At 34.3% G+C, this 21,972-nt stretch overlaps 1 protein-coding gene across 1 annotated transcript in view; it reads right to left on the bottom strand.

The window, feature by feature from the left end:
• ESR1 (estrogen receptor 1) overlaps window positions 1-21,972 on the bottom strand; it is a 139,696-nt gene that overhangs the window by 58,952 nt on the left and 58,772 nt on the right. The window contains exon 4 of the mRNA XM_084285268.1: window positions 13,186-13,302. Within this exon, the coding sequence (XP_084141394.1) occupies window positions 13,186-13,302 (117 nt within the window). The remainder of the gene's footprint in view (window positions 1-13,185; window positions 13,303-21,972) is intronic.

The raw sequence follows: 21,972 nt of genomic DNA, 5'->3' as shown, positions 1-21,972 counted from the left end.
AAGTCAGTACCTGGAAATAAACATCTTTTTTTAAGCACAAACTTCAAGGTCATGTCTCAACCTCTAGCATGCAACTCTTCAATGACTGATCAATGTTACTTCATCATCTGAGTGGACTAGATGGATCACAGAAGTAGCTCTCAAAAACTATCCAAGGTTTTGCTCAAGTTCACCAGTTTTAGCTAAACATTATTACTGACGAGTGTTTGATCTTCCTAGTTATGTAAGAACTATCCAGAAAGTTCCCAGCATAAGACGGGCTTATACAGCAATAAAGATTGCCATATAAGCAGATAAACAAAAGCAAGAAAAGGGAAGATAATTGCAACCTCAAATCTAATGTGGGAGACCTATTGTCAGAAGTCTGTTACAACTGGAACAGAAACTATCTTTGTCATTACTGCACATTTCTGCAACGTGCTTAGCACTGAATGACCCTAAACCTTTGGAAATTATCAAGTCAGCCATACTAATTAGAACAACAACATAAGACCTTACAGTAGAACAAAATCTCCCTTTGTGGAAAGGTTACAAGCAAAATATAATGATAAAGCCCACACGGACTCCAACAAGAAAGGGAAGATCAAGGCTGCTTCTCAGTGGAGAAGGCACAGGCATTCTGAGGCTGAGTTAAAACCTTAAATCAGTTATCGAATGGGGATGGGGGATGAGTAAATAATAAGGAAGGTATACAAGGAATTGAGCTGTGAAGAGAAGCCTATGAAGGATCTAGCTTGCTTGCAACCATACTGAGGCAACCATTGCTGCTGGGTGGGCAGAGCCTGCCAGACCATCTGTGTGGGCAGCCCATGCATGGACCGCACCACACAGTATTCACAGTTCATTAGTCCTAACTGAAGCAGATCACTAGAAAACAAAGTGTTTTCTACTACACAAGTGTAGAAGCTAGGCCAACCCTTCTTTCTCTCCCTTGCTTTTTTTTGTAAAGAGATGAAGAAGTTGACCCACCAAGTTAGATGCCTGCTATTTATAGTATGTACAGCAACACCCAAATCCCATTTCTGAAACTGAGAAAAAAGGAGGAAATAATCTGCAGTGTGGTCTTCTTCCATTAGGAAATCAGAGCCTCAGCTACTGAGTCTCTCCAAACGCCTGTCAAAATGGCAGGAAGACTAGTCAGAGCCTTGTAGGTAGTTCCCTTACTTCCATTTCCAGTGCTGGGTGGGCACAGGGGTTATTCTGGAGTTCCCATGCAATATGTTCCCATGAAAAGCTGTACCATTCCCAGTTTGATAATCAAAGGAATAAAGATCTATAGAGAAGAAGGAGGCAAACTATTCAAGAAACAGAGGAAGGAAAACAATAAAAAAAATAAAAATAAATAATAATAATAATAATATAAAACTTTGAGAACTGCTGGCAGTTGAAGGAAACAAATACAGGTCTTTCAAATGGATGGGGGAGAGGAAAACACAGTCTTTGCTCAGATTTTTCATACCACAGAAATATAAGCCTTTAGGTTCCCAATTTTTGTTAGTAGCACCTTCATCCCAAAATCAATATTTGTTTGTATAAATGTTCAGATGTAGCTTTTGGATTATGTCAGCAGGTGTCCTTTCCCAGTCTCAAAGGAACAGAGTAGATCTTTAGGTCAATGTGCCTATTTCTTTGAATATGGTGATATTTTCACTGAATTAGTACTTGAAGATTAATAGATTAATTAGACTTGAAGTCTAATTCTTTCAAAATCTAGCAGGGCTCCTGATTCCAGTCTCTCAATTTTTCCACACACAACAAGTTCAATGAATCTTTCATCACCCTTACTACTTGACCTCTCTACATTTTCCCATTAGTTAAACAAGTTGTAAGCCAAAAGTTTGCATTGCATCACTGCTCCCATTTTTCCTTCAGTAATACCAAATTTTTCTTACCACTGGACTATTTCTGTTTAGAAGATGATCATTGCTATCAAGAAAAAATGCTAGACTTATTTTGGCAAAATATCATCCTAGTGTTATTCTCATTGATAGCTTACTTCATTAGACTACTCAAAAGTAGTCTATGCTCTTCCATAACAGATATTTTTGTTGTATGCTTTATATCACTGTAACGTTGTTGAATAGAATTTACCTTCTGAAATATGCAGACATAATCATATGAACAAAACCACATGGTTTGTATACACTAAAGCATTTGCTAGCCTTCCCACATCCCAAATTCTACATCTGCACATGCAGTAATTTTCTTTCGAAGAGTTAGTAGTATCCTTGGGGCCTCCACTGTTCAACATACTCATAAATAGATAGACTCAGTACTGACATAGTTCAGAAACAAGATCTTAGGGTTACAATAATACTATAAAAACATCAGATAAGCTAGTTTAGAAAGTAAATAGAATGTTGGAAGTTACCAGGAGAGGAAGGGAGGACAAAGCATATTCATAAATCACAGATTACGTTAACTCATGAGACACACTACAACGAACACTATATGCAGTTCTGTTCTTCTCATTTAAATACATATATATGTAATACATAAAAAGTGATAAGTGAAAGACATGTAAGATTATCTGAAATGTGGAATATGTTTGGTGCAAGAAAGAGATGAATTGATTAGGTCTGCCTGTCTTGCATTTAACATACAAACTGACAAAATCCAGTGTAGCAAGATGAATAAGATATGAACCCAGTGGAAGGTTCAGAACAGCTGACAAGGTTCTTCTTCACACCATACAGAAACAAAGCTGAACTTGTGAATACATTAGACATTGGTATGACAGTGAAAGATATAGGTCACTTTTGCTGGAAAAAAAGAAACCATCAAGGGTTAATACATGCAAGTAGAGTACCTTTGGCTTAAGTCTCTATGCCATAGATTACTAGAAGGTAGGGAAGAATTTTCTTTTGTTTTGCTTTAAACATATTCCAGCCATGTCTTGTTGTGTAAAACAAGGATAGGATGATAATTTGACATAACAGAGGACAGGTAGCAAATGTAAGCATGCTAAATTTACAAATCAACTAACTTCTGAGAGTGATAGTTTTATTTTTAATTTATCTGCACTGGGTTCTCTTCACCCTGAAAAACATGGTACATTGAGTGAAGTTGAACACAACCTGAATTTTGAAGAAATGCCCTGCACAAATCATTTTTTTTTTGTTGTTTTTATTTCATGAATAGTAATAATAATAATAATAATAGTAAATCTAGGAAGCCTACATTAAATCTTGAAGAGAGCAGATCCGTAAAAATAAGAAGGGGACAGTACACATTCCTTCTGCATAATTTCGGAAACATTTACGATGATGGACATAAAGGTCTTTGAATCTGTATTAGCATCACACCAGTAAGAGATTTATAGAAATTGCTACTAACTTTCCACTTATCCCGTGGATGGTTACACAACATAGTGATTACGTTATTCATTTTCTTGGATGAAATAGAAGTGAATATCTCTCTGAAAAATGTAAGTGCTTCCAAATCTCCTTCAGCTTACTCAAATTTTATCTCTTACAATAAATAAATAAATAATAATAATAATAATAAGATAATATCAATGCACAGTCAGTAATTCCATAAAAAAAAAGGACAATTCTATTGAGCTAGTTTCATTGCCAAAAGTGACATGATCTTGTAGGTTTGATCTTTTTTAATAATATGAATGCATTAATTTTGATTCTACCGTTCCACCAATAATGGAGCTTGAATTGCCAGATATTAAGAAAAACAATATTCAACCAAAAATGGAAGTTCTGTGTACCTTACAAAGGCTCTCAAACAATTTCCACTTCATTGTAAAGCTAAAACAGACAAGATTTTCAAAAACAGTAATGCTTCATATCTAAGTTCAGCCATGGAGACAAGCTGCAAAACTGTTGAACAATTGCACACTCCTGGAATTCAGTAGTACCTGACCAGCAATAAAATTGAATAAGGATTGTAGAATCAAACTTTAATCAGTGAAGCACTTCTGCTGCATTTGCAAACAGGTGATTAAAATAGAACAAAAGATAAATTCTAGATTATTAAAAAAATATATCCTAAATCACCAATGCATTGGACAAACATGGAATCTCAGCCATCCAACAGTGGCTCTCAGCATGCATGCCATCACACAAGTTTGGTTGCAAACTTGTATAGACATCCCTGCAGTTACAGCTCATGTGCACATCTTAAAAATTAAATGCTAAAGGTTTTGATTAAGCGTAAGCCACTAGAAGGGGAAAGCTACCTTACCACTGGAAAGGGGTGCCAGAGGGTAACAGAAAATCTGCATGCTCTTACTAAAGGCAGAATGTACATTCTTACTCTGTGCTAATTTGTATTTGTGTCCACAAGCTGAAAAAAAAAAAATGGACAGTCTTTACATTCCCACATGTTGCAAATCATCTGCAAAATCAGTTACTCATATTATGATACATACTTATCAGTAGTAACAAAAAAAATAAAGCTTCAAAATTTTATTGAAGGGAAAAGATAGTAGTAAGACTATCACACCACAAGGTAGTTGAATATAGGTTACACAGTCTTAAATTCCTAACATTTGAGAATCTCACTTTGCTCATTTTGCAACTTTGCAAAGAATCCAGCCAAGAACAAAGTCTCTCTCTCTCTCTTTGTGTGTGTGTGTGTGTGTGTGTGTGTGTGAGAGAGAGAGAGAGAGAGAGAGAGAGAGAATTGATAGGGATGTCACAGCTTCAGTATCTTTCCTCAAAATACCCGATTCAGTAAACCTGGGTTAGTTTAGTTCTGTTTATCTTGAACTCAGAACAACATAAAACTAAAATAGTTTAAAGTCACCACCTTCTTTGAAGTTCATTATCATTGTCTATACTAGGCCATAAAAATATATTCAAAAGCAACTGAAGCATTTTTTTTGTTAACTCTCCCTCTCAATAAATGTGCAAAAGTACAACATATGCTGCTCAACCATAAGTGACAGCAGATTTGACTCCAGCATTCTGGGTCCATACAGTGGGATGAGACAGTATTTTGTCCTAGAAACTGCTACAGAAAGTCTGCTGGAGATACGAGTTTCTATTTAACCTTTTATAAACAAATAATTTTACCTATTAAAATCAAGGTAAAAAGACAAAATCGTACAGCGAGCAAGCAAGAAAATTAAAAGTAACACCTCATGTTGGTATGCATGAGTATCTTGTATATTATTTGATAAACATTTCAATTTAAAACTTTAGGCACACAAAAAGCCTTCTGTTTTTGTTTTTAGCATGTGTTAGCCCTGAAGCATGCAAACAAACAGGATATTTGTAGATACAATCTTGGCTTCCACATTGTGATTCAGTGACAGTAGAAGAGCTTTGTAACAAAATAGTAGAAGGTGCTTTTAATATTTGTAACTGATGCAGTAGTTTTCTACTTTTGCAAGGAAAATTTATGTTTCTTCCAATTGTATTTTAGATTATTCTCTATTTTTATCAGTGGCCAGATGCTGATAGGTTTAGAGGAGAAATTCAGGGAAGTAACAAGTCAATGAACTGTTAAATCCCGTGCCTCTTTTTTTCTGAAAGTACAACCAGAGACTCAGCATACTGTTGAACTATCAGTCAAAATGTCAAAAATCAAAGACAAAAAAAATCTCTATCACAATATCTGGCTTTTATCCTCTAACTGCTTAGAAACCACATAAATGATATGGAAAATGTTTCTTTTCAGCTCACTGTCTTTCCGTTACTCACAGTGCTTTGGCATCCTACAGTTCCAAAGCTCAGCTCAATCACATAGTGATAATGGCACCAGTAACTGCCCCAGCCATGGGCAGTAGAATGCAAGTACTGCATAAAACTCATTAGCACATAACTTGGAGCTGTACCACTAATGGTACATGTGCCATTGGGAATCCTTGCAATAGTCAATGCAAATTAACCTCCACTTTTTACTTGACAGACATTCAGATTACTTTTCAAGTATTTAAAGTAGTGGAAACACAGTAGATTTGGAAACTTGACAAGTCAAAACGTAAAGTCAGGGTAAGTGCCAGACGTGGAGAACCAGAGTTCTGTTTCTAGGCAACAAGCTTATAAGCAATAGCTTCTCATTCATATCAGTGCTGTTTCATGTCTTACTGGAGCTAGCTTGCAAAACAAATAACTTTTAACACGCAGAAGAAGCTCCTACTTAAAAACTGCCTGCTCAGAAATTAGCTTTTGGCTTTGAAGTTTCTCCTGCTTGTTTATGGATTCCTGGTAAATGCAGACTATTCCTTTTTAGTGCTTTCTTTCCGTTGCATGTAAATACCCCAGTGCAGAGGGACTGGAATTAGATGATCTTTAAGGTCCCTTCATACCCAAGCCATTCTATGATTCTATAAATAATTTTGGATATGATATTTATAATTAAGCCATGTATTGTTTATAAAAGTTTTGTTTGTTTTTTGTTTGTTTGTTTTTAATATTTACAGACAGTCTTTGACTGTAATAATTCAAGTCAAATGAAAGAAATAAAAATATTACAACTAGATCATCACTCTGGTGCTGGGCCTAATCACTGAACATTATATTCTTCTAAAGCAATAACTTTTTGCCAGTCTATATCAGTAGGCAAATATAGTCCTGAGAATTGGCTTAGACAGGCTCTTAAATCTCCATTTTTCCTACAATGGACAGAACAGAATCTGATGTACCTCAATATTTGTTATATTGAGAATATCTGCCACAACAATTTCCTGATACTGATTTTCAAAGTCCTCCATCAATTCAAGACAGCCAAGATACATTCAAGAAATTCAAGACACTTCATTGTTTGTATACCTCACCCAGTATTGGACCTGGATGCAGTTCCCCTTTTTTTCCATTAAATTATGTTGGACACTGGTCATATCAGATGGTTGTACACCACCTAATGCATAAAATAAAATAAAATAAAATAAAATAAAATAAAATAAAATAAAATAAAATAAAATAAAATAAAATAAAATAAAATAAAATAAAATAAAATAAAAAATAAAATAAATAAAGACTACCGGACTGGAGTAGTGGCTGGTTAGCAGCTTAACAAATCAAGCCTGGGAGTTTAGGTGATGTAATCAAAAATAAAAATCCAGGGAATTTTTCACTTTTTTTTTTTTTTTAATGGCTCTTATCTCTTTCCTAACTAGGAGTTCTCACTCTATAATTAGTGCTACCTCTTCTAAAAGAGAGAGAGAAAGAGATGCAGTAAGGGGTGCTGGGCACAGGGCTTACATACAGAAATCACAGTTCTACCCTACATTCTGCTCCGCTAGTTTGCTTATTGATTGTCACATTAAGCATCGCACAGTCCTAGTATTCACATCAGCTACAGTTAGCAAACAGACAAATGTAATTTGGGGTCTCTAGTGACCATTCATAACTCATGGTCTGAGAACCAGAAAACTACTAACTACAGATAAAGGTCCAAGACATGCTTATTCCTGATATGTATTTTGACATTCATTCTTTCTTCACAGCACATGTTTTAAAGAGTGCCAGAGGATTTGTACAAGAGAAGCAAAAGTTCAATTAATCCGTCATTCAATTAAATCACTTTCAGTGCTGACACTCCTGCACAAATCATACTGAATTTGGGCTGGAGTAATTATGGCATCAGCCCCATTTCTATATAATCCTTACAGTGAAGGTATAAACATTCTTGGGTTCACAATGAAGCCTTTAAAATAACCATATATTAACCGTGATTTGGAAAAGCCAGGTCAGTTTAGGAGTATGAGGCCATTAATACATCTCTCAAAGAGAGAAATTATAACTGCTACACTTTAGAAATTAGATAAATTCCTTAAAATATTGAAGCTATAAGGCCTAAAAGTACAAGAAATGAACTGTAAATGCCTAACCAAGTGCAGAATCAGAAACTCTGGTACTCTAGGAATTTCTCAAGCTCAGGAAGAGGACACTAGCTGTTCTAGGCTTCACACAAAAACAGTGAAGAGTAATGCTAGGAGGTACCTTCAGTAAGGGCAAGTGGGAGCTGGAGGCACAGCGGGAATATTAAACTTCATTTTAAAACTATCAAAAATTTGAACAGAAACAATCTTTCTGTTGTATCTGTCATGAAAAATGTCATAAAAATAAAAGTCTAATTAGGATCTTTAAGAACGTAAATGACCAAAAAGAGAATGTAAATTAATATGTAGATATAATTGGCTTTACAATCTCAAAGAAATATTGCTCAATAGTAAAATATCAACAATTCTTCAGTAGTAAAATATTATTACATGACTAGCTAGAGCATATAAAGAAGCATAAAACAGGTTGTCAGGTAGGGAAAAATCTCTGTCCATAGAGATTTTCACAACCTGAATGGAAAAGTCTTAAGCATTCTGATCTGAATTCAGTGTTGAACCTGCTTTGACCAGGTGGCCTGACAAGAGGCCTCCTGATGTTCCTTCCACCCTGGACTGTTCTGTCAAGTAGAAAGAGAAAAAATATATTTGCAAAAGTATTCATAATAATGTCTTCTTTTTCTTATTTTGGAGGCAGAGCAATGCAATATTATATTTCAGTGGCAACAATCCACTTTGCATTTGTACAGTGGGGAAAAGGAAACATTTCACTAAAAAGCCAGGTTTCCACTCCATCTTCTTTTCCAAGAGGCTGCTCTAAGCTCACAAAACTTTGCTTCAAATGCTGCTTAAGTATATGCTTTCAGCCCATCAATTACATCTTAAAAACTTACTTTTCCTCGTACATTTATCAGGCCCCACCTACACAGTTATTTGGCTCAGTACAGAACAGTATGTCCAATAAATATCATAAAGGTTCTCCTCAGACAAGCCAAAATAGCTTCCTGCTGTTAATCCATTTGCCTTCATTCACTAATTTCTATTTTTAATATAATATTTCATTAAAAGATAATTATGTGGAAAACGAGAAAGTCTGGAGCCATTCCAGTGGTTGCATCAGACATAGATTTACCTGTGCTTCTGAGAATGATTTTAATAACTCTCAAACCTTTTCTTTTTTTCTTTATTTTTATTTATTTATTTTGTTGGTTTTGTTTGTTTGTTTGTTTGTTTTTTAACATGTAAAAATATAGCACTCGTCAAGGAAGTATACATGTAGCTCTCTCCATTTAAAAATGAAAAATCAGTAATGAAAAAGGGGATGGCAAATTTGCCAAGTGCTTTTTATTTCCCTGTAAAATGTTAATGTTAAAAATAAAATAAAATAAACTTAAGTAACATTGTCACACTGAACTAGACTGAATTCTCCTATGGTTACAGCTGGGTACCTGGTTCAACAGAATATAAGAGAAAACCTGAAAAGAGGAATATTTTTTCCTCCCTGTTTCTAGAAGTTAATGAATGTTTCTATAGGCACCTGACTTGTGGTTATAGCGCACTGCTATATCAAACAGACTTTTATTCCCTGGACTGTACTGCAGTAATCTTTGAAGTCTTCTCAGATAACCTGTTTGGGCAGCACTGGAGGATGTAGGTTTCAAATACACTGTGATTTCATAGTCCAGAGAAATGACATTTCTGAACAGAGAATCTTCTCTACACAATATGAAATTCAGGCTGTTCCAAAACAATAAATACCCGTAATCATATTCATGATCACCATTTGGATATAGTAAATGAGCTCTCAATCCTTGATCACCATATGTAATATGTCTTGAGGTTGGGAAGCCATCAGCATATACCAGCTGATAGAACCATGTACTTCTCAGAGTCATTAAAAATACCTTACCAGGTAAATAATTGATTCTTCAAAAAGGATCTAGCATTTAGCATTATAGTGAATATTTTCACTATACTATATATTTCCACATCAGCACCCTGTTGTTCTGATCCCATAGGGCACCTGCATCATCACACATGAAAGAAGAGGAAGAATGTAGCATTTTAATAACTAGAAATTCACATCTATTTATCACACTATAACATATTTAATTGATATGCAATAATTAAAGTCAGGTGAATAAGACCCTTTGGAGCCAAGCCATTAAAAAGTCATTAAAACAATAAAGTAGTGGAGAACTAAGTTTATACTGGAGCAAAGATTATCTGAACCATACATACAGTTGGAGTTCCTGCAACTGCTGTGAAAACTGCTGTAGTTGCAGTTGGAGGACTGCAACTGCTAATGTACTGCTACTGTAAATACTCCTTTTGGAGTCTGGGGGTGTGTTGCAGGACCCCACACATTGTGAAATATTAAGTTACCATACAATCACCCAAAGCAGAACAAAATCAATCTTCATAAATGTATCAGAGGATCATATACAAAAGCAAAGCTATTTTTCTCTGTTACCCAACCAAAACAAAAAGGCACATGACAAAAAGCTTATTCCATGTGACTGCTATATCCTCATATACAAATATAAGGCTGCACAGTCTAAATACTAACAAATGATTTTATGGTCTTTTTGGCTTATTCAGAAAAAAGGAGTGAAGTATTTGGACAAAATATAACAGCTATAAACTCTGTCTCACTATAAACTTTGCTTCATATGCTATGTCACCAGAGAATCTATCAGTCTCTCAAAGCAATGCAATAATGGATGTGGAAGGAAACACTTGCAAACATAAGAGGAGAGAAATAAAATAGCTCTTCAGTATTGGAAGAAGTTTTTGAAAGACCAAAGAAAAGCTGGGTGAAAAGAATTATTAAATTTCCACACAACCTCATAAGTAAATGTTCCTACAGTAGAGCTCAAGACCCACTTGAAGCCTGCATTCTTCTAAATGAAGCCCTAAAAACACATTTCAACTGTGTCCACTCTATTAAAAATAATGCTACATGAATTTTTTAATATTGCAATCAGTTAGATGACTTTCCAGGATTTAAACCTGAGAAACCAGAGCTTATAATTTATGTTTCAAATTAACCAGGAACAATTAATCAGGAACTTATCTAGCTTCTCCTGTTGGTACTGTAACTCAACAATATCAGCTATTGTTCAGAAGTTAAATGACGGATGAAGTCACAACCTAGCAACATTGGCAATATATTCAAAAAAAAAAAAAAAAAGATTAATTCAGTGAAGAAAGAAAACAGACTATATTCAGAATTATTCAACAGGTATACCTTCTAAAAGGTATATCATCCCAAGCATGTAACAATTATGGAGGTAAATATAAAAGTGAAATCTGACACAAAAGAGTTTTTCTTTTCAAATGCATGATAGAACTAGTCCTTTCAACAAGACAAATTCTTCCATATGAACAAAACAAGATTATTTCAATTTAAAAAATATTACAAGACAATTATGAATTATTAAAGGAAAATATGGAACTTGAGTTAACCACAGCACTGTGTGATTCAAAAGTGATGAAGAGAAACATTGTAAGATAACTATTACAACAGAAAAGCTTAAGACATCTCTTCAAGGAAAACAAAACAAAACAAAACAAAACAAAAATGGAAAAAGAAACTCAAAGCTAACTGGATGGAATACCAAGAACATGCACTTAACCTTTATCTACATCTGAGAGACAATATGACAATTATCAAGCAATATCTGGAGAAAAAAATTTCTCTCTCCCATAGCTAGTTGGACAATACAGGGTTGCTGTAATGAATCCTGCAGAACCTTGCTTTGCTTCATCTTGCATAACTTTACCTTACTTGAATATTTCATCTGCAGGCATGCCAGATTTATTACTTGCAACTGATGGAGTTCAAGAAATTTTTCACAGCCTTCATAAAACACATATTCTTAAACTCTCATCTATGAACCAGTAACGAACCTCAATGCAATATTGAAGTCTCCTGTAGGAGCAGGCAATATATAGATTTGACTTTTAAGAATATCCACCAGTATGAAACAAAAAAACTCTGGATCTGCAAACTCAATTTTATGAAAAATAAATGTCTACAGTCTTAAAAGAGCTTTGATGCCTTCCAGCTGTTTGCATCACTAAACTGAGAGTAACAAAATCAGTCTCAGCTCTTGAATTGAGAAAAAAAAAATGCATATTTAACATCAAAGCACAACGACACCTTTAATCTTTTCCTTCTGCTCTTTCTCCCAGGATTCCCAAACCTGGCTTACTCTGACTGGACAGACTGGACTTAAAGACAACCATTTGTTGTGTGAAGGATAAACATAATGAAGTAGACTTCACTCTTGCCCCCAACACAGTTGATTTTTCTTGGAATAAGTAAACAGGTGTGCCACAAAAGGGAGAACCAATCTATAATTTAATAATAATCCCCTTCCTAACATAAGACATGGGTTCTAATCCTTTAGTATTTTGCTAAATTTTCATGTAAAAATAAATTTGGATAAAGCTAATGAATACTCTTCATTAATAAAAACAATCTGGAATTTTTATTACAAGGTTTTCTTCTGCTTTAGAGAAAATATTTCTCTTATGAAACCCTATGACTTCCTATTCTTACATGTATATATTGATGTAAGGGGCTTGACTTTTTCAAAAGCAGTAAGAGTTGGTACCTTCTGTCTGCTTTTGACAAATATGCAGTGCTGTAAAACAGAGGAGAAAGCCAGGTACTATGATCAATCCAAAACTATGTTACAAAAAGAACTCTTCCACCTAAGAACACACTGTGTCAATTATTCAGTATTGTCAAATATTTCTAATTTTAACTCCAAAAGTTTAACACTATGTAACTTTATAAAGTAATTCACCAGTGTGCTACTTCAGCTTGAGCATTCAGTGTCTAATTCTTCTTCTCTGATATCATTAGTACGTAAGTATCTTTCAAGAAAGCAGCACCTATCTCAGTTTGTACAAAATAAATGAACATTTCAGTTTTGTTGAAATTAATTTACATCTACAATATATGTACAGTACTGGAATAAATTAATTTACTTTCCCTTCCAGAACTAACTGAATAAGTATCAAATAATTCACAAGTTTGTTTTAACAAATATGGACTGATCTGAGATTATTAGTGCTTTTCACACTGAACAGCAAAATGCCATAAAATCTTGGGTTAAATTTCATTCATCAGAATCTGGTGTCTAAACACAAGAGAAAAAGTAAAAATAATCATGCATCAAAAATACTAACAGAAGAATCACAGGTCCACCAAAGTCCATGTTCCTATAAGTTTTGATGCAAAATTTTGCTAAGAATAATAGCATAGGATTTGGGATGTTTTTACTTTTATTTAATTGCTCTTTGATTTAATAAGCTTCAGATCAAATAAAATAGTTGCTCCCTGCTTTAGGAACCATATCATCTGTTCAATGAATTAAAAAACAGGAAGGCAGACACCAGTGCTGAGGATTTGTTGGTTGCTGTGTACATACCACCTTTCATCATTCCCACTTCATAGCATTTTCTTAGTCGGCAGGCTTGGCAGCTCTTTCTTCTGTTCTTGTCAATGGTGCACTGGTTAGTAGCAGGACACATGTAGTCATTGTGCCCTGGAAAAACAGAGGGAAAGTAAGGACACAATTATACACAGTCTCAAATCACAGACATTACAAAACTGCCTATAATACTTTATCTTATTTTTCATTGAGTATTTGGTACAGCATCTAACATCTCAGTTATCATAATCTATTACAAAAGATCTTAGTGAAGCTAACATATTCACAATATATTTATTCACAAGTTCTTTACAAGTACTATTAGAAACACAAATGAAAATATCTATGGAATAATTTTTAAAAATGAACGATCACAAAAGGTGATAGATAATTATAAACAAGTCACTTCCTTCTTTGTAGCCTCAGAAACACAATGCTGTCTGGTCCATCTGCCTGCTTTCATGCTTAAGCAATATACTGCACAAAATGATCATAGGTTTATAGAATAAAAAAGGCTTATCCACAGAACTCTTTTTAGATAACTACCAAAATTCAGGACAATTTAGAAATTAATTAAATAAATAAATAAATAAAATTAAAAGCAACACCTTTTAATTTACTTGCATATCAGGGATAAATCAGTCTCTAATTCACTTCTTATTCACTTCTGTCATTACAAAATTCTTAAATTACCATGTGGTGCAACTAAGTTTGGTACCAGTACCTTTTCCTTCAGAGATCCACTTCCTCATTTATTAGGCTCTGCACCTCAGTTCTTGCTACAAACATTTTCAGCATACCATAATTTGTTACTGCCAACAAACCTCTATTCTAATTTTCCCTTAAAAAGAAGTATCAAATATTTTCTCAAGCCTTCTATTAAATTCCATCTAGAGATGAAGTTTAGCAAGAATAAGACTATCCAAAATGATCTTATTGGTGCTTGGTATTCATCTAAACACAACTAAGGTACAGTACACAATGAAACAATTTTACTGCAGAACTGTTTGTTCTTTCTTTCAGGTCAAGGGATCAGCTTGAGGTAGAGTAGGGTGGAGGCTTGACAGGAGGCCTTGGTCTCATCAAATCATCTATCCTTGACTACAAATTAGAAAATGGAGTAAAAATTAGTATCAGATTACTCCAGGAACATCTGCTCTCTAATGCTACAAAACTGGGATCCAATCAAAATAAGCAGCCAAACTGTAAACTTGTTAATATGGTGACAGCTGACTACATACTCCCTCAAGCAGACAGAACTATTATTTGTTAACTCTACTTTACAGAATGGTATATGACTGGAAAAAGCTGAGTTCTCAAGGACTGAGATAAAGAGAGAGAACAGAAATTCAGCTCAACCTCAGCATGAAAGAGCATTTTAATTTTCAGTTCCTCTGGTATGATACAGACTGTTCTATATCTAATTCAAAACATTTCACATATAAGAAAAAAAAAATCAAGACAGAAAGAAAACAGCCACAACAGTATAAAAATGCAGTATCTACAGGGAAAGGGAACAAAAAGGTAAAGCTCCATTTTCATGGAAATGTATTTTTATTAGATCACACTAAACAGCAGCAAAAAAAAAAAAATTATAGCACCTGTCCTCAACCGCCAGCCTTGTCTTATACGCTGAGCTCTGAAATAAGGGAAAGAAAGACTGAAAACATTAATTAATCTTTTTTAAAATGAAGGATAGCTATGACAGACTATCTGTTCTTCATCCTAGTGAAGTTAAAAGGAAATTTCACAAATGGAATTACTGCAGGCTCTGAATTCAGCAAGTCATTCAGAATATCATTTAACTCTGTATAAGAAAAGCAGATAAATGGCCCACTTAGGTCAAAGCTGAAGATGTGCTGTACCATGTTCACTGTAGCAGCTGATGCTCATAAGGTTCAACAATTTATTTATTTATTTATTTATTTTTAAAAAGGTGACTATGCAAAAATCTAGTGGAACCACTATGAACAGGACAGTCATTCTTTTCACAGTGTTTATGTGGTGATAACCTATCAATTTTCTCTGGACCCAGATCTCCTTATTCAAACTATTATGTTTTGGGAATGGATTTATAGTTTGTAGAATAATATATAAAATAATCCTGACTGTGATCAAGCTATAGTCCCTATTGGAATCAATGGGATTCATGATACCTTGTTTCCATAGTTTATATTTTAAATATATGTTTTAGAGTTTAGCTTAATTAGTCTGTTTTCATGCACACAACCTGCACCTTAGACATTCTTCTTCCATAGTGCTTGATCAACTTCACAGGATAAAACCTGTAAAATTTTGAATGCCAACAAAAAGAAAGATGTGTGTGAATAACATAATTCTTCTGATTATGACTGCCGTAGGTAATGTAAATGTTTAGACTTTATATTAGCTGTAAGCCTGGTAGGAAGATGGTGCATTTAATATTTCTCACAATTTTTGTTTTAGTTGAATGAACGTGTCTTCAGAAGACTAGAAAAAACATAAGCAACTTGGAGAAAATGTTAGATAGTTAGAGTATACAGTTGAAATTATTATGAAATGAATAAGGGCAGAACAGGACAGAAACAAAGGAAGGAAGGCAGGACCATTTACAGCTTCCTGACAACACCATCAGACTCGGTCACAGGAAATGAGGAAGGAAGTTTCTTTTACAAGGAACAGACAAGAGTGGTACAGTCTAGCTTGGGGTGGGATGGAGTGGGAAAAGGTAGAACACAACTAAGGAATAGCTAAAACTCAAAGATTACTCATAGTTTTAAGTAACATAACTTAATTACTCTGCTGCAAGGTGTATTGTCTTTTAATTATTCTAATTTTCATTTTATCCTTAAAGCTCATCTCTTGGCAAAGCCGATTCTGAACAATCTGACATATACGAAGGGATTTCTCACTGGCAGTAATCATTAACCCAACAGTGGGTCACATTAACAGGTGCTCAACTGCCCTACACCACATTTTTGTGGTATCCAAACAACAATACAGGCTACAGGAGAGACTAATTAGATCATTTGGATAATTGGTATCACAGACATACTGAGAGGAAGAAATGTCCTTGGTGATCACTGATACTTATAAATGGAAGCACTTGGCTTTACTGTTTTGCTGTGTTTTTTTTTTGTTTGGTTGTTTGTTTTTGTTTTTTGAAAATAAATTACTAGATAGTCTACACAAAAATAAAGGCACTGAGTTTTCTAGAGTAGAGCTCCTCTATTATATATATGACCTTGGTTTAATCTCCACGTAGCTCACATAGCTTTTAGTCTAAGGGCTCTCACAGTACCTGTGGTGTATGCAACAGCAGAGCATGCTTGAATCAGAGTGGGAGGATGATTTATCTGTGAGGGTTTCAGTCAGCAAAACACTTCATATTTCTTTAAAGTTAAGTGTTACTACATTCAGTAGAACATTTAAGCATCTGTGTACTTCTAGCTAGCATTCCCAGCATATTGTATATGGCTAAGACTAAGTTTAAGCATTTCACTGAATTGCATCTTTCAAGACCTGACACCATGTTGTCCTGGACCAGGAAAGATGGAAATTAGGGTCCTATTAATATATTCACATTAATTGGCATTACACAGAAACAGGCAGTTCAATATTATATTTCAATAACCATCAAGACTAGCCTAAGGGCATGATTAGTTTAAGCAGTACAGAAGTATAAACAAAATGCATCAAAGCAACCAACATGTTAACATGTCAGCTTAAGAATGCTTAAACGACACTTAATTGTACAAAGCCAATAAAGTAACATTTTTAGTTAGGTAAATTTTGTATGAAACCTAAACTGATGTAGTTGAATTGACACACTGTACATTTCAAACAAAGCTAGTGAGTATTATTATCATTTTACTGACACGTGCTCTTCATTTTATTTATTTATTTATAATTTCAATCCTCACATCACACAAATCTCTTCAACTTTATTTACCTATCTACTTAAGGCTTCTAACAGCTTAGCCGTTACCTGGAAGCACCAAGTTTTTCTATGATCCTCTTCTGATAGTAAAATTAGCAGAATTTCATAAATGCAGGTGAAATGAAGGCTATGGTGTGTTTATCCACACATTAAAGTACAAATCAAAGAACAGAGTGATGAGTTGGTGGACTGGGTTTCAGGAAAATAAAACCTTAGAAAGAATAGCCTCAAAAACAAGAAGAAAATTTTCATAAACTGTAAGAAAAATGCACATGGACAATAGTATAATTTTATATGCTAACCCCATGTGAACAAATGTTGAATGTAAAATAAAAAGTTATACCAATTTTAAGTTAAAGTGCCTCAATAAAACACCATATTGATTTTTAAATCCTGATCTGTCCTAACAGGAATCGCAAAAGAATTAGGTTATGCCTAATTCCTATATAAGCACAGACACTCACATTCACAGCTTGATTACCCTCAGCAAGGTCTTTGGATTTGGAACTCAGGTTCTCTTAGCAACTACCCAGCCCTGCTGAGAAGATGAATAATTTTCTGTTTTTAAATACACAAGGCATTTCTATACAATACAGTAAGGAAAAGGGCCTAGATTGTAAAATATACTTTCTATGCATCCTGTAAGGAAGTCTTCCTTCTACACACATCTCTGACGGAAGGATCACAGAGCCACTAAAGAATGAGAAAGGAGTAGAGGTCAAAATCTATATATTCTGTATTATGCCATGAACTGAATGTTCAGTTTCAAGTGGAATCTTCTGGTCTTCACATATGTATAGCACTGTTAACATGAGCAGTTAAATCAAGTGAAATGATTATGATACTGATCTTTCCTTTACCCTTTCCATATACTATTCAGCTAGCAGGATAAATGAAAAAAAGAAGAATGAGAAGAGACACTGTTTGAACATACTATACCTGTTGTCATCTCACCAATTCAGTAACTTGTGAACATATACATTGAGAAAGAGTAACATATAAAAAGTAAAATACTATTTTAGCTGTATAACTATATAAATGTAAAATTGTATTTTCTACCCCAGTAGATGATATTGAAGGTTTTCTTATTGGTCTTAGCTCTAAAAATTGAATTGATGTTTCATCTACTATTTCAGGCTTTTGACTGCATGCGAAGCCTAATTCTACCCCAACTCCATTCCTGTCTTTTTTAATTTTAGAAAAGATAATAAAATATGAAGCATGTTTTTTCTTCAAGACATATAAAAAATACACTAATCTAGATCCAAATCTCTACAAAATCTGACAAGGAGTGTGACATATAGTTTCTGTTTCTTTATCTGATAAATCACAATTGTTTTTAATCCTTGGAACATGATTAAAACAACAGCTGTTAAAAGAAAAATTCCCACACTGTATTACTTACAACCATCTCAATATGGTCTCTGCAGAGACAAAAACGATTTTCAGAGAGAGTCACAGGCATGCCATGAACATCTTATTCCTGTAGATTTGGAATGATATCTCAGGCATTTTTTAGCTTCAGTTTATTTGATCTAAACTGGGAAGAGGAGGAATTCTACTACAGAAAACTCCCACAACTAATGAGGCCAAAAAGTAAAAACAATTGCAAATTATTCTTGTGCATTTAAAAGCCAATAGGTTGTTGGTAACAGGAAAACTAGCATATCTCTATTTTTATTCCAGGTATGTTTTGGATTCTCATGAGACCTATTGAATAAGTTTAGCTGGTCTTACTTTATATTTGGATCCTTGGTAACTGAATGTAACATTTGCAAAGAGCTGTAGTGTATTTATCCACAGAGTTACCCCCTTGTAAAAGAAAGTGTCATTTACTTTGTTAAAATATCATATAAATCTTTAACAAGAGCACTCCAACAAAATCCCTTTGCTGCATGTGAACCACATTCTCATGCAAAATAAAACCTAGCTATATTACTCTTTCATTCATTGATATGGAACACTGATATGTGCTCGTTGGGTTGCTTACATTCTAATATCATCCATACTCTATACTATATTCATCCATTTGATATTCAGATGGGTCAACAAAGATAACTTAGTCTGTTGCCCTACATATCTCCAGCCACATTTTAGAGTGGGGAGTACCTGTGTTATTTATAACAAAGGAAGTCGAACTATTTCAATAATTTGTAACTAAACTAAGATCAAGTCTTTGAGAGATATATAATCTTACACAAAGAATGCAGACAATTAGAGATCTTCTAGAACTGTTACTAAATTATTCCAGCAGATAATTGCCATTCTAACTCAGTGACCTTTTTTCTTTTTTCTTTTTTTTTTCTTATTTTTCTTTTTCTTTTTTACAGTAACCCTGAACTACTGCTAATACTTCCACAAAGTTTTTTGTCTCATTTTGGAAATAAATTATATTACTTCATGCACTTCTAATAGAGTCATTATTTAAGATAGATTAATTATATAATATATAATAAAAATATATAAAATAAAAAATAATAAAAATTAAAATAAAAAATAAAAATAAAAAAATATAAAATAAAATATAATAAAACTCTAATTATTTAGAGTTATTTTATACTCCAAAAAGAATGCAAAGGATAGACTTAACCTGCAGAAAATCTGAAAGTTCAAGTGAGAGAGATTTATGGAATAAGTTTAAATCAGTAGACCCATACAAGCTAAATGTGGTTACAAAAACATATTTTCTTTCACACCCTCTGAAACCAAATGAAACAGTTAAGTACTTTCCTGATGGACACAAAAGCATGTCCTCTTGTAATCTGTAAATGTCAAACTCTTTTATTTTTCTTCCTGTTTTTTGTTTGTTTGTTTTTCCTTAGTGAATATGGTGAATATTTTGAACTGCCGACAGGCCGAGCACTGAGCTAGGAATAATATTTGCAAATTAAATATTCCTGAAATACTTGCAACATGAAATACTCTTTAACTTTACTTTGTTGCTTGATGAGACACAACAATCAAACATAATATTCCAGAGGAAGTAAAACACCATTAAAGCTAATAATACAGGTTATATTAAGTACAGTCTCCAAGTGCTAGGAATTTGGTCTAGGATGGAGAAAGTTTTGGTCTTGGTGGAGGAAGAACCCATAACCGTTTATAAACGATTAAAAGATGAGCTTAACCTGCAGGAAGGAAGATTCAAATTTCATAGTAGCCTTTGGAGATGAGAAGAGTTAAACAATGGATCAGGGTACAGGTTTTAAGGAAGCAACTAAACAAACATATGTAAGGAATCAGCAACAGTTGATCCTATCACAGGACAGAAAGATGGACTAGGGCTCAAGGTTCACTGAAGCCCAATGATTTGCTTAGACCATGAAAAATAAGGAAACATCTTGGATGCAATCATCCTAAATCACTGCCATATCTATGCTGAATGTAGGATTTAAAACTCACTGGAATACTACCACTTTCAAATGTCATTGACTAGGAAAAAAGTATTGACACTTACTTTTTAACACCCAAGTTTCTGTAACAAGATCACCATTAATTAGGATTCTGATATTCAAAATACGCATTAGGGAGCGATAGCCAGAGCATGTACTTAACTCAAGAGGCTCTAGAAAATATATACTAAAAACACAAAAAATAAAACAAAAAAAGTTCCAGATGAAGCTAAGCTGGCTGATCACAGGTGTTTAGAACTGTCACAATGATGCCTAAACCCTTCTGGTCTTTCCAAATACACATTTTCTGGACTTTGAACTTCTAGCATTCACCTACCTCTGAAACTGGAACTGTGTATTTTCCACCCTGACATTAGATACTGGTCTGCAGTCCCTGTTTATAGGCTGTGTTTGCTTCTGCAAGTCTCATTTAGGCTTATGTCCTATAGCTTTGCTCTTTCTACTGACAACTCATAAAATCAGCATACAAGCAGTCTTATTAGGGAGTTTCTGTCTTCTTGGCTGCAGAATCAGTACAGAATTTGCAACTGTTATCAAGCAGATTACAAAAATACCATGAAAACAGAACATAATAATGGAAAGTTATAGGGAAGATTTCAGAACACCCTCCTCAAACTGGCAATATTTCAGTTGCTGCACTGCAGCATTACTTAACCATACACTTATTAGGCATGCTTTACCAGAGAAAATCTTCTCCCCAACTCAGATGAAAATATGTGTGTCTTACTACCACTCCTAGCACTAAAATTTGAACTACATACTTTGAACAGAGCACAGCTCTATCACTGTGAAGTTAAAACAATTGATAACACTCCTAGACTACTGCCAAAACTCTCCTACTTGATGTTCACAAGGCATAACAGTTAACTACAATTGATGTTCAAGACACACAACCAAAATACTTCCCAGCTTCAAGAATTCCTGCACTTCAAAGACCACTATATCTCTGTGATTCAAGACACTAATGGCAATCCTCTGCAATTCCTCAGCATGGCAATTCATACATTCTCATTTGCCAGCCTATTCTTGCTTGATGCTTTGCATCTAGCAGTAATTCTTAACTGAATATTTGTGAAACTTTCCAGATTTTTGTCTGAATATACATCTGTGAGGAAAAGGCAGAGAAGGCACACCTGAAAAAAATAAAAGAAAAAAAAAAAAAGAAGAAAAATACAAATGGGGATTTCTAGAATACTTTGAGAGTTCTCAAATCAATATATCCTTCAATGTAGAGTTACCTCTCAGTTTTCCAAATTCCTTTTCCCCCATGGCAGGTTCTTAGCCCCTTAAATACAGGCATTTGTTGGATACTAGTCAGAGATGCTAAGATTAATTTTTTCCTGTCCCTTTGGTGGCTATCTAAATAACAATAGAATTAGAAGGAGGGGAAAAGAATATGTGAGTCACAAGGGATTTTTAATTTGTAAATGGCATTTGTACGGCTGATCTTGA

This window comes from Netta rufina, assembly GCF_964035555.1.
Source record: "Netta rufina genome assembly, chromosome: 3".
NCBI classification, from domain to species: Eukaryota; Metazoa; Chordata; class Aves; order Anseriformes; family Anatidae; genus Netta; species Netta rufina.
The sequence above is the reverse complement of the archived record's forward strand: the minus strand, read 5'-3'. Positions and strand labels throughout refer to the sequence as shown.